At 45.9% G+C, this 13,877-nt stretch overlaps 1 protein-coding gene across 7 annotated transcripts in view; it reads right to left on the reverse strand.

The window, feature by feature from the left end:
* Nucleotides 1-228: 228 nt before the first annotated feature.
* The window catches only part of LOC135374097 (uncharacterized), a 127,255-nt gene continuing 113,606 nt past the window's right edge, over nt 229-13,877 (reverse strand). For all 7 annotated transcript variants that reach the window (XM_064607093.1, XM_064607094.1, XM_064607092.1 and 4 more), the window contains 5 exons: nt 13,694-13,795; nt 12,753-12,890; nt 11,871-11,972; nt 7,609-7,746; nt 229-5,204 (listed from right to left, as the gene is read on the reverse strand). In XM_064607093.1, coding sequence (XP_064463163.1) covers nt 394-5,204; nt 7,609-7,746; nt 11,871-11,972; nt 12,753-12,890; nt 13,694-13,795 — 5,291 coding nt within the window. In that variant the 3' untranslated portion in view covers nt 229-393. The remainder of the gene's footprint in view (nt 5,205-7,608; nt 7,747-11,870; nt 11,973-12,752; nt 12,891-13,693; nt 13,796-13,877) is intronic.

Genomic DNA, 13,877 nt, shown 5'->3' on the forward strand with positions numbered 1-13,877 from the left:
TTCATATTCCTTTTTATCGCGGAAACAGCGCAGCATGTGTATCCGTCATTGTCGCGCATATTAGGGAATGAGTGGGGAAGAAGGAAGTTCACGATGTCAACTTCATCACTTTCACAGGCCCAGTGAAGAGGTGTATTTCTATCGTAGTCACGGAAACTCATTCTAGAGCGGAGTAATAATAACTTCACAACGTCCAAGTGTCCATTTGAGGCGCAGACATGCATGGGCGTTTCTCTATCCACATTGATCACGTCCACTGATGTAGAAAAAGGAATGAGAAGCTTCACCACATTTGTGTGTCCGTTCCTCGCGCTCAAGTGCAATGCAGTGTTCTCTTTTTCATCTGTAAAGTACACGGATGAATGGGAGAGGTGAAGTTCCACAGCTTCCACATTACCTTCTTCTGCCTTTTACTAGCAACTTCATACTGCCATCGTCATCGATCATTTCGGTGTCAACATCGTCAATGTGGGGATCATCGGTGTTATTCATGTCCGACCATCTCCCATATAAGGTAACAATGTCATCATTTCCTGCGCTATATTTTACATAATCCTGCTCAGTGAGATTTAAATGCGGCAGTAACATCTTCACGTAATTAATGTAATTTAATTCTTGTATCCAACGTAGCTTGTCCTTGGCCATATCATGTAGCAGTTTACGGCTATAACGATCATCAGCGATCACATCGAAATGGAGGAGGAGGAATTTCAGACACCAAATTTCTTCTTGGAAATCCCAATTCACATCCACATACAGATAGCTTCTGCTGATCCTCTGTGCATGCCTAGGGTCACTGTGTCGCAAATAAGGCCATAGAGTTTGCATCACTTTCCTTTGACCATGTCTCGCCCAGACGTACAACGGTGATGAGCCGAATGTTTCAGGCGAGTTCACGAGCGAGTGTGGGATGAGACACCCCACAACGTTGGACTCCGAAATCAAACAATATCCCCAACTTGTCCAAGCAACTTCTAAGCACGTTTCTCTTTCGTAGTTAAGCACGTGCGCATTTGTGTGAGGTAGAAGAAACTTCACAGTTTTAAGGGAACGAGAGTCAGAAGCCACATGAAGCGTTGTCTGCAGTCTGATGTGACGTGCGTCATCTATCCGAGTGCGAAGGAGTAACAACTTCATGGCCTCCAAATCATCTCTCTTTGCACATATATCCATCGGAGTTTGTTGCTCATCATCGAGAACATTCACTGAGGAATAAAGAGGAAGAAGTAGCTTCACAATCTCTGCATCTTCACTCAAGTGCAAAGGAGTTTGAAAGTGTCCATTTCTGTTGTTAACGGATAAATGTGCGAGGTAAAACTTTGTTGTCTTCAGATTTCCTTCTTTCACACTAATGTGCAACATTGTGTTTCCATCCTGATCAAGAATTCCCATATCGCAGTAAGGAAGGAGCATTTTATAAACAACCTCCGACTCTGCGTAAAAAGGGACAGTTCTATCTCTATAGTCTCTGATATCATCGAGATCTTCAATTGCCTGAGGCTCTGCAGAACATCTCAAGCTTCGTTCCTTGCGTGATTCTAATTGGTCCATGATGTCTCTGTCTAGGATTACGGTACTCTCTTTCTGGGACACATAGCTCAGGTACACGTCTAAAACGCCTTGTAGGTCGTGTCTCACAGCCGTGAATATTGCTCGTTCGAGAAAATGTCTCTTTTGCTCCAAGGTTTCACACCTGCGCAGATTTTCGGTAGAATGTTTCACTGCTTCCTCGCTGCATCGGGCGCATAATACGTTGAGTCTCTCTCTCACCAGTGAAGTCTCAGTCCGAGAAGGTACCCACCACATTCCATGGTGTTTTTCGTCCAATGGAAAACAGAGCTCAGCGTACCCAAACGGTGACATTTGAAACAAATCATTCTGGATTAGTTTATCATCCATTGGAAGCCTCTTCAATGTCATTTCATCAGCATACAGGGCAGCTACGTGCAATGGGGTCCTTTTCAGCTCATCCACCTGCAACATGCCCTTTCTTTGGATAACGAGTTGCTCAAAATATGAAGCGTTGTTGTTTATCACAGCAGAGTGAAGTGGATAGGACTCTGACGCCAGTCCATCGAACAACAGCATTACACCCTCGTAGTCTTCTTTACTATACGATTCTAGGACTTTGTTCCTAAAGCTCGTTATTTCTCTGATCTTTGCCTTCTCCAGGAGGTAGTGAGCTGCAAAAAATTCTGCGAAAGTCTTATGAACAAACTCGGGCGTTCCTCCATCGTTAATTCGATTCACAAAACCTTCTTTGAGAGAATTGTCCGCAACGCGTTTGATGAAACTTCCTTCGGGATCTAACTGCACTAATTCTTCTTCACTCAATAAGGCTTTCAAGGCATCCTGAGGAAATATACACATCATAGCGAGGAGACCATGGTTTGCATAGAATGGATATTTCGTGGCGTCATTGTCCCCTCGCACGGCACTTAGGGCGATGTCTTCCTTCACCTTCTCTTTTCGGTGCACAAGGTGCTTGTACTCGACAAACATCTTGTAGATGTGTACAGTGTATATACTTCCGCCAGCGGAGATGTCAGCAATTTCGAGCAGCGAAGAGTAATCGCCCGACTTCGTGATTTCTCCGCTCTCCATCTGAGCCATCATACGAAGTAGGAGAGGGGTTTCCAGAATTGTCTTGTTTTTCTCCTTCAATGTCGCGTACACTTGCTGGAATTTTTGCGCAAATGCGTCATTCCTGGTGGCTGGAGTTTCTATTTGGCCCCTATATCTTGTGAGGAAATCATTCTGGTTTTCATCAGAAAAAGGAACCAGATCATATGACACTGTGTGCAAGGCATCTTGTACACGGGGCTTAAACACAGTGCGAGTAAAAATGTACGCCTTGCAAACTTTTTTGTTAGCTAGAAACTGTACAAGTTCCAGCACACGGTTGCGGCATTCCTCGTTGACTTCATCGAAGCCATCTAGCACGACAACGACCTCGAAAGGGCTCCCATTGTTCAAGCTTTCTTCGAACAGAGCGAACTCCAGCCCATCTTTCTGTACTTGGCACAGATTCGCTAGATATTCCAGAGTAGGCGACGCAGTTTTAACAGATGCCATTCTCTGAGGAAGGTCGATGTAGAGCACCCACCGCTTCTTGTCTTGAGTTTTTACCTGTGTACACAACCGAGATGCCAGCACACTCTTTCCCATACCGGGTGCGCCAGTGACGAGGACGACCTTCTCGGGCACTTTCAGCAACTTCTCTGTAGTGTAATCTCCACTCCCAGTCATTGGAAGGTGACTGAGAGGGCCATTTGATTTAATCCACACCAGTCCCTTATCGGATTCACTGATCCGGAACAGATGCACCACCTTCTCCCTGTAATTATTATTCCGTAGGAGAGCTTCATAGTCACGTGACTCTTGAAGGACCACAAATTTTTCAAAGTGCATTAAATTTTCCTGATGTTTTGCCTCGTAGCGATCAGGTACAAGTTTTGCAGCACAATCATCCGGACACCCCAAAAGTGCGAAAGCCTCATTCTTGTCATCGTCCAGTGTGCACGCTTTCAGGTCAATTTGCACAGTCCTTGTAAACACTCGCTCCACGTAATAGTTCTTGACAGAACCTTCAAGTTCATGAAGACGAGGTCCAAGGTCAATTTTCTTACATCGGCACAGGTTTAGGAAAACCGAAGTGTCTAAGCAGCGTAAGAAAGCATCAGTATGCATTACATTCGGAAATTCTGAAACATATTCGCCCTGAAGGCTTAACGAAGACTTATTAAACAATTCTTCTTTGCAGTCGCGCGTGACATTCTCGATGTTTGCTTCAACGATACTGCGAACTTCATGTTTCCCGGCAAAGAATTTGTCTTTTGCAACTTGTTTCGTCAAGTACTCTTCGCCACTGTCTTCCACAACCAACATGACGTTTGTTCCAGTCACACGGGATACTTCACCCAGAAGTTCAATAATACCTTGGACGTTTTTCTTTGGATGAACCGTTACAAGCACAAATCGACATTTGTAGTTCACTAACACATGCTTTAGCGTATCGTCCATTTGGTTTGGCTCGAAAAACAAGTATGGCTGCCCTGTGCATTGCACAGTGTTGTGAACCATTATTTCGAGGAGACTCAGTTCTGGACCCGCAAGGACGAGAAGAGGCATATTTTGCAGGTCACTCAGGTCCAGCGGCTTCTTGAAATTGACTTTGAATTGGCCAATGTGGAAAGCTTTTCCAAGTCTTGTGTTTTCTTTTTCGATTTCCGTTGAATCTATGGACCGGATTCCATTCAGAATGTATCTCTGCATGTCTGGCATGACAGCGTCCTTGAAAAACTTTAGTAGTTTCGGTGCTTGAAGCTCCAGAATCCTATTTCCTTCGTCGCAACCACATTCGGTCAGTATGTGAGGAATCCGTACAATTAGCTCTTCTTCCTCATTATTGTCGAAGGCTTTCTGGATAAGGAAATGCACATTATTTTTCCTTCCTTTAACATCGTTCAGAATTTCTTGGTAATGATGTTCCTTCTCCTTGTCGCCGCGGTTATATGGCTTTCCCTCATTCTTGTAAACTAAGGACAGTGCCATGTGGGACAACTCATGAATGAGAGTTCCCCAAACTTCTCGCTTCTCTGTGCTGCCGCAAACACAAACCATTTGTTCTTCAGGATAGGTCAGACCGCGTGTGGAACACCCGCCGGATCCAGTAATCCTCTGAACGTTTTCAGCCGCAGAGTCGAACACTATTTCTAGGTGTGGTGCTGTTGAAACAACTTTGAGAATAATCCTGTTTACTTCATCACTGGAGAGCTGCTTAAACATCTTCTCCAATCGTACACCGAAGTCATCACATTCGGTGGTGCTCCGCGATTTGCTTTTCAGATAGTCGATGTAAGAGTCCTCGTATTTGGTGGTGTAATATTGTTGCCGACGAATTTCAGCTCGTTCAAGGCGTGTGAGACCTTGGTAACACGATGATTCTTCGTCGTCTTTGAGGGCGCATTCGCGCGAGATTAAGAGACCATGAATACGGAAAGCTTTCTCTTCGACTGCTTTGTAACGAGCTGACTTTTTTGTGACAGGATCCAGCCACAGTTTCAATACAGGCATAGCATTCAGGCACTTTAGAACACGAGCCTCGTCTTTGGCCGCAATGGCTTCGTGCATTTCCTTCCTGAGGTCTTTCCACTGTTGCAACCTTTCCACGTGGGGATCAAATTGACCAGCCGGATAAGTTCCTGTAATTTTGATAAAGATATTAGTAACCTAAACACATATTCATCGAAGTAAAAGAGACTGATCAAGTGTGACATTTCGTCCGGATCGCGGCACTCGCTTTTATTGTATCATCACGTTGTCTGAAATCTGACGCCCACGAAGCGTTCTTTGCACGCTAAAACGCCTCTCGCGACAAACTCCGTCGCCCAGATACTGCCGCACGCCACGAGGGAAAAATGTCGCCGTGCTCCCAGTATAACACAAACACTGGGATCTCAGTGTGCACGGATGGTATATCCAGAAATAGAACGACACGATGCTAAGGTAATCAATACATACTTATCAATACAATTTGTAGCTGGTCCTTAACGTGTCACTTATTTTCGGGTTGACTATTGCGCTCTTAATAAACTATACAACTGTGCTTGCGTACGTAAGCCACGTCAATGTCTCCGGGTACCATTTTTGTGGTCGTCACAGCGGCCGTCCCGAAGCATCGGTTTTGTTACGACGAGAATGAAGCAGACACGTATAGGAGAACGGGAAAGGCGCCATCGCAGGCGAAAGAGGTTGGTATATCAGACGGTTGTGACGTTGCATGCTTTAATGTTTATTTCTTTACGTTTTACTTTAATATACATATATAAAAAATATGTTCGCATTTAGCTGGGGATGCTGTCTACGTATATATATATATATATATACAGGGTGTCCACGCTAAGTGTGAACAGATTTTTAAAAAATACATATAACACTTTTTCCAAGATGAAATCAATTGCAATATAGCATATGCTGAAGGGCACTCCCTAGCAGGGCATTAGCAAAGTCCAAAGGCAATGTGTTAATTAACTTTCATTAATTAACTTTTTAATTATAAAAGCTACAAAGTTGTCCCAATGAGAACATCTGTTCCTTTCGGTCACCTGATATCGTAGCCGTTTTCAGAACAAAAATCCGTTCGATAGATCGCCCGCAAAAAATTCGTGAAGGAACGCCATTTTTTCTTTATTTTGTTCATTGCGCTTCTTAGAAGACTCGTCTTTCTTTCACCCCCAATGTGAGAGGGAGAAAGAGCACACTATCGCCTCTGGCGTCCTGGAAAAAGATTAAAAGGAAACAGAAAATGCAACCCAAGATAAGGCCAGTTCCGATAGAGTCACCCGATACATTTGTTTTTGTTTTGTTTCCGCAAGTTAAAGCTCATCTTCGACGCATGAGGCGGCACTGTGCTCCTTCCCCCTCTCCCGTTGGGGATGAAGGAAATACGCGTCTTCTAAGAAGCGCAATGAACAAAATAAAGAAAAAATGGCGTTCCTTCACGAATTTTTTGCGGGCGATCTATCGAACGGATTTTTGTTCTGAAAACGGCTACGATATCAGGTGACCGAAAGGAACAGATGTTCTCATTGGGACAACTTTGTAGCTTTTATAATTAAAAAGTTAATTAATGAAAGTTAATTAACACATTGCCTTTGGACTTTGCTAATGCCCTGCTAGGGAGTGCCCTTCAGCATATGCTATATTGCAATTGATTTCATCTTGGAAAAAGTGTTATACATATTTTTTAAAAATCTGTTCACACTTAGCGTGGACACCCTGTATATATTACAGACACGTCGATAACCATCTATTAAGGATGATAGCGATATTTCGGCGTAATAAGCAGAGTAAGATATGGTAAATACCAGCTAACGAAAAGAAATCAAAGGTCGCATTCGAAGCCGCATCCTCCAATTGCAGTAAAGTATTGTCTGTGAGTGGAGCTAACGAGTAGAACGGACACAGGCGGTCTCCACGCGGGCAGGTGGGACACTCCGTCATCACGACATATCCTTTCTTCATATTAAGCGACATAGCGCGCACATCTTACACTCCCTACATTGCATTGTGCGTGTAATAAAATAATAACCATTCAATACGGAATACAACTGCGTCCAGTATCCTATGAGACGGAGAACACGAACCTGTTCAGGGCCCATTTAAATGAAAAAAAAAAACACAGAAAGAAAAAATATACGATAGGTATTATGTGGTACATAAGTACAAAGACAGCAGTGGATTGCTGATCTACGTATCTAAATGGGTCGCGAGACCTCGATGGGCTTTGTTAGTTTGCATTGTGCACACAACGTACTACCAAGCGTGTAAATTGAGAAGAAAACAAAACTAAACTGCGTATTAGGATATAGGTGTGTCCATCATCCGGTCTATAGGGTCATTCTTTCGTTCAGTCTGCGTCGTTAGTCAGTAGGACAGCAGGTGCATTGCGGAGATTTAAAAAGATAGTTGGTAAGCGTGTAAATTCTGAATCAACGAAGAAAAATGTATCGACCTTCTCCGAGTCATTATGTTCCGCTCAGGAATGCCAAGGTGGAGTACACGAGGACCGAGTGCTGTGCCTCAGTTCAATGGTGCGTAGCTCACCTGGATGCTCTGTGCACTGTTCCAGTTCGTCCTTCAACCTCATCACGTGAAAAGGGAATTCGGCCATGCCAACAAGATCCATGAACTCCTGGAAATCTTCTTCCGTCGAGTCAGAAAGCTGCTGCACATTGTCCAAGCCTGGGGTCAAGTTCAACACTTAAGTTAAACACGTTCCAAGTCTCATGAAGACGATTTACTAAATGCGCTGCAGACCACGCAAAGCGCTGCACTACAAGCGAGAGAAATTGTTATTTTGATTTATTTATTTATTGGTCATTAGTTAGAGGCCCGCTTAGGGGCATTACGTAACGGAAGTCGCACTGACTACGCACATACTTCTAGAACTATGAAACGCAACAAATCAACAGTGCGACCTAGGCAATATGAAAAGTCAATACAGTCAACTATACAAATTAGGATACTATAGGTTAACTAACGCAAATCACTGACTCAAACAATAGCACAACTGTTCAGCTAAATAGAACATGAGGGAGAAGAATGAGGCCTGGCCGACGTAAGAGGAGACGGGTTTTATTTCGGGATCAGCGCGACCGGCTGGTCTGGACTGTGCGCTCAACGGAACTGATTGCCGAGCGTGGCGCGCGGTTGCGATGATGATGAGGCTGGCCGCGTTGCGTCGGCATCGTCGTCACGACATGGCTCCCCCCCTCTGAGTGGACGGAGTCCGTGGGATAAAAGTGGCTGGACACCAGGTGGGTCGACCAGTGCACGTGAGGTCGCCTGGATTTGCATGGTAGGGTGGGAGCGGCAGGGGGAACCGGGTGGTGCAGAGGGGCGGACGAGGTCACAGTAGCCAGAGGTGGTGGGTCCGCGATGTAAGCTGGCTTCAGCCTGTCGATAGTGATGACGTCGTGACGTCGTCCGACGTCGACGACGTAGGTCTTGATGTTACGCTTGACGACGAGGTAAGGGCCATCGTAGCGAGGATCGAGGGGCTTCCGGAGGGCATCGCGGCGCACAAAGACATGGGTGCACGTCTTCAGGTCTTGACTGACGAAAACGTGGGTGGTAGGTGGTGTCCGGGGGGGTACAGGGCGTAGTTTGGCCATGATGTCGCGGAGGGCCTCGGCGTACTGCTGCGGGTCGGGCAGGCCGGTGCAGAGTCGCGATGAAGAGCTTTGCAAGAATTCGCCGGGTAAACGTAGGGTGTCACCGTACACTAATTCGGCTGACGAGCATTGGAGGTCGGTCTTCAAGGCGGACCGAATACCAAGGAGGACCATTGGCAAGGTCTCGGTCCAACGAGTTGAGTGGTGTGCGCGAAGAGAGGTTTTCAACTGACGGTGAAAACGTTCCACCATCCCGTTGGCTGCAGGGTGGTAGGCAGTCGTGCGTACTCGAGTTATTCCTAGGGTCTTCATGAGGTCGGCGAATAGGCGAGACTCGAACTGGCGTCCGCGATCTGTAGTGATGGTGGTGGGGACGCCGAAACGCGCTATCCAACCGGCGACGAAAGCTTGAGCGACGACTGCTGCAGTGATGTCCTGTATGGGGAACGCTTCGGGCCAACGGGTGAACCTGTCTACGCAAGTAAGCAGGTACGTGAACCCGTTGGATGGTGGTAGGGGGCCCACAAGGTCCAGATGAATGTGGTCAAAACGACGTGTGGGAAGTGGTATGCTTGACACAGGTGTGATGGTGTGGCGCTGAATTTTCGTTTGCTGGCAGTGAATGCATGCTCGTGTCCAGGCTCTGATGTCGGCGTTCATCTTGGACCAAACAAATCGTGCGGTGATGAGCTTTTGAGTGGCCCGAACTCCTGGGTGAGACAGACCATGAAGGGCGTCGAAAATGAGACGACGAAAATTGTGCGGGACAAATGGTCGTGGAGAGCCGGTGGACGTGTCGCAGACGAGACGGGTGTCTGAATATGGGACAGGGAATAATATGGGACAGAACGTTCTTCGAAACGTAATTCATTCGGGTCACCAATTGAGGGAGAAGAATGAGGCCTGGCCGACGTAAGAGGAGACGGGTTTTATTTCGGGATCAGCGCGACCGGCTGGTCTGGACTGTGCGCTCAACGGAACTGATTGCCGAGCGTGGCGCGCGGTTGCGATGATGATGAGGCTGGCCGCGTTGCGTCGGCATCGTGGTCACGACAAACACATAGCGGGCATATACGAACTTAACAATACCGCAGCACCACGCCAGTACAAAACACTTTATGGTGGTCAGGTAGAGACGCACCAAACGAACACAAAAGCACTAAAGTGAAACAGACGATGGCACGGCACAGAAAAGCCTGCAATGAACCTCTAGGGAATAGTCCAGCCTCGATTAAATGCATGCGGCTCAACATATCTGTGCTCGAGTGACTGTTGTAAAAAATGCGACAGAAAAATGCGAGCTGTTTGTTCGCAGAGCTCAGGTATAGGACGGGGCAGATGGGCTTCTACAGCGAAGACACTACTCTCATTGTTGTACTGATTTAAGAAGAACCGATAGGGGTGACCGGCAGATGTCTTATCCTTGCGGGACTTCATTTCACAGAGCCGCTCATGAAGGCAAACAACCTTGGTCTGCCCTCCCACCGCTGTACCTGACACCGTGCCGCTTCGGTGCCGAGTCGGACACCAAGCTTAAACATTACCCAAGTCGGACTGCAAATCTTGTGAATCGAACGTGTAACAAATCATGCGATACAAGACGCCATCGTCGGGAAACAAACGGACCTGTGAGGTCAGGTCAGGTGGCAGGTCATTGAGCAATATCAAGAAAAAGAGCTGCGCTGTGACTGATCCCTGGGTAATAGCGGAGAACACGTGGGCAAAGTGCGACGAAGTGTTCACTGTGTGACACACTGTCTTCGACTGTCGAAGAAACGGTTAGAACTACAGTGTTGCATATTGAGATTCGTTCATCGAAGAGACCAGTGTGTGGTACCCTGTCAAGTGCCTTAGCAAAATCTAGGGACACTGCAGCCGCTTGGCGAGCAACGTCGAGTGAGAGATTATCGTATAAGATTGGGGACAGTTGCGTCTTTCAGGTATATCATCTTGTAAAACCGTACCCATAACAGTAGAAAAAGCCATTGCATTCTACAAAAGTTGTGACATTTTTAAAAACCATACGCTCCACGAACTGGCGAGACAAGCTTGTGATTGAAATTGGATTGTAATTGGACGGAGGCTGCTTGGAACCTGCTTTGTGTACTGCGACGATCCTAACCAACTGTCCCATCATCGAGCATAGGAATTTGTCCGATTCATATTTTGTATTTCTCGGTAGTTTTGAATTGATGACAGTAGTGCTAGAGCTCTGCAAGGGCAAGCACGAGCTTGCCAGTTCCAGCTATAATCTATACGGTTAAAATTGGTGACAAAAATTTCAACCACCCGAGGGGTCCACGTGGTTACAAAGCGTTTCCTCCTAATGAACACGAGTTCAAGGTTCGAGCCGCGCCAAGTACTCCACGAATTTGATTCCAAGGTTACTTGATCGTCTTCCTCTCCTATGGACTTTAAATACGAACAACCATGAACTGATAGACCAACTCAGGTCCTGAAGAATCCCAGTTGAACGCATGTCTTCAGAGGTCAGACCATCTCTGTTTGCGTGGATCATATCACGGTTCTATGGCACCCTAATTGATTCAATTACAAGCTATTTCGTGAACAGGAACAGTATATGTGGTTATCCTAACCTTATACAGGTATGCAGGGTTGGAGTTGCTTTTGGAACATGTTCCTTACACTGGACAGCTAGATGAATGACGTGTTCTTGTAATACCACTTATACATCGTTAGAGATTTGACATTTAGATACCTCTACTTTAACGACCCTCTCCCGCGAGACTATAGGAGACGACGAGAAATGGACAGATACAGGGGTGTGTGTCTTCAACGGCCTTCTTTTTCATCTACGTACCATTGTAGTGTTCTTTACTCTCGGCACACCGTAGATCGTATACCTGTTGACACCGGAAACGTATATGCCGCTCACAGTTGACTTCCCTTTGGCTCGTTTTGCCCAATCGTCTTTCCAAAAAGTCGAACATTATTCAAATAACTCGGAGACGTAACAAGGCATACAGGCCTCGTATAAACGTTCGCGCCATTTCAAATCCGAGGCATGTGGCCGCAATATACCACCGATCTACCGAGGCTGACTTCGGAAAAATCGTTAGGCGAATCATTCAGCGAGCATGTCGAAAAATATTCATCCTGATCGTTAAAAAAACAACCGAAGTACCTGCAAGCTCGCTATATTTGGTCACACGAAGTCGCATTCTGGCTCACCTTTCTCGATGAACTTGTCGTAGTAAGCGAGGAGATCCGCTCGGTGAAGCAGTTCGTGAACTTCACGCTCCGACTCGTTTGAAGGGATGGACGTCATTACGGCTGCAAAGGAAGTTCAGTGTAAGCGATATGTCTGAGTAGTAATATTTCAAATTTTCAGCTAAGATAAGATAAAATCGACTTGCTAGCGTAAAGGAACTGTCGATAACGACTGCGTAAGCTATACTGGACCAGAAAGAGGAAGAACATAAGTAGAAGGGGATGTAACACTTGGCCCCCTGTTTAGCATATTTAAGAGAAAGTATTTAAGAGAAGGTTCTCCAATACGATGAGGACCTGCATCCTCAGTTACACAACAAAGGGCAATAGACGCGTATTACATCGTTTGTGCGAATCTCGAAGCACAGCTAGCTAGGGAGATGTCCTGCAAATGATACACTACAGAAGTGACGACCGGAAGTGAGTGCCGCGTGGCGTCCTTCCTTCATTTCAATTCCCAAATTTCCCATCCCAAGTTCAGAATCCCTGTTGAGGCACATGCCTTTAATAACCTGAACCTGTAAGTGCTCCGAAGGGTCCGTAACATCTTTTGTGGATCGCGGATTGTTAGTGAGAACGACTGGAATAATTAGAGGCATAACAGGCGGAGATTGAAGTAAGGGAAACGTAAAGCAAAATACAACTGATTTACAGTGCCAAGTAACACCTTGCTACTATGTATATACTCAGCCTATGACCTGGGAATCAAAAAACACCGCTCGTATACAACCGAATTCCCCTTGGCCAATACGGACCGTTGTGTATGAATACTACCATGGAGTGCCAGGAGCATGTACACGAAAAGTGAGTCGTTTTACCAGAACCTGGGATTTCTCCAATTACCTGCATGGCTTGACCACTGTTTGAGTGCGTTCTTCAATCTTTTCACGTGAAGGGGCTTTCTGGCCATGCCTACGTGCTCGGTGAGTGTCTGGAACTCTTCGTCCGTTGAGTCACAAAGCTGCTGCACATTGTCTGCGCCTGAGAACAAATCCAATACCGAGATTAAACATCCGTAACGTGTCCTCGGACACATTAGACACATCCCTAACGCAGAAGGCCCTACCCGACCTGGAATACGAATTTTTCCCTTTGTCTCGCTTTAAATAGTTTCGTGATGACCTATACTATAGGGCTCGTTAACCTCTGCAATACCAATGACCCCATTTTCAGTCTTTTTTCATTCTTTCTCTCCAGGGGATGCAGCAAACATTTAAACCCATTCTAAAATAAGAATTCTTAAATGACTTCTAAGAATTGCAAGAAACAGCATACAAGGGAGCACGAAACAACAGGACTAAACATTTCTTTTCGTGTTCCCTTCCATTGGCGATTTTAAAATTTCAACACAACTGGCCCATCATTCTAACATCTTCTGTCTTAGCTCAGCATGCCGAAATTATCAATCTGTCAAACGAGATTTATTTGTAATAATAATTCTAACTGTATATAAAGCCCTTTTGATGGCCAATTGCATTCACACGGCTATGGTAAAAATATATGAAAAACATCCTGAGGCCCCATTTTGGCGTTCATCCGCCATGCCCCGCCCTCTGCCAATTAGCGAAGCGTGGAATTTTTGTGGCGCACTCATACGGACCAAAAACTAGCTTTCGAGACAGCGTTAGATGACGGCTTAACTCTCTCTATCTTAACACTCCACTTTCTCTCATATTTCGCCTTTCACCACCACCGGCCCCACAGATACACACGCCTTTGGAAATGCAACAACCTGCCTGGATCCCGCTAGTATGCGATACACACAGACACACTTTTTAACTCACCTTGCTCGATGAACTTGTCGTGGTAGGAGAGAAGATCCGCTCCTCGAAGTAATTCGTGAACTTCCCCTTCTGATTTGTCAGCCGCACTGGACGCTACCGCGACTGTAAAGCAATGTCGACTGTTAAGCCATCGATCGACATCCACAGAAAATCATAATTAATTGTAAGATAACGTGAAACTCCT

This window comes from Ornithodoros turicata, unplaced genomic scaffold, assembly GCF_037126465.1.
Source record: "Ornithodoros turicata isolate Travis unplaced genomic scaffold, ASM3712646v1 Chromosome44, whole genome shotgun sequence".
Taxonomy (NCBI): domain Eukaryota; kingdom Metazoa; phylum Arthropoda; class Arachnida; order Ixodida; family Argasidae; genus Ornithodoros; species Ornithodoros turicata.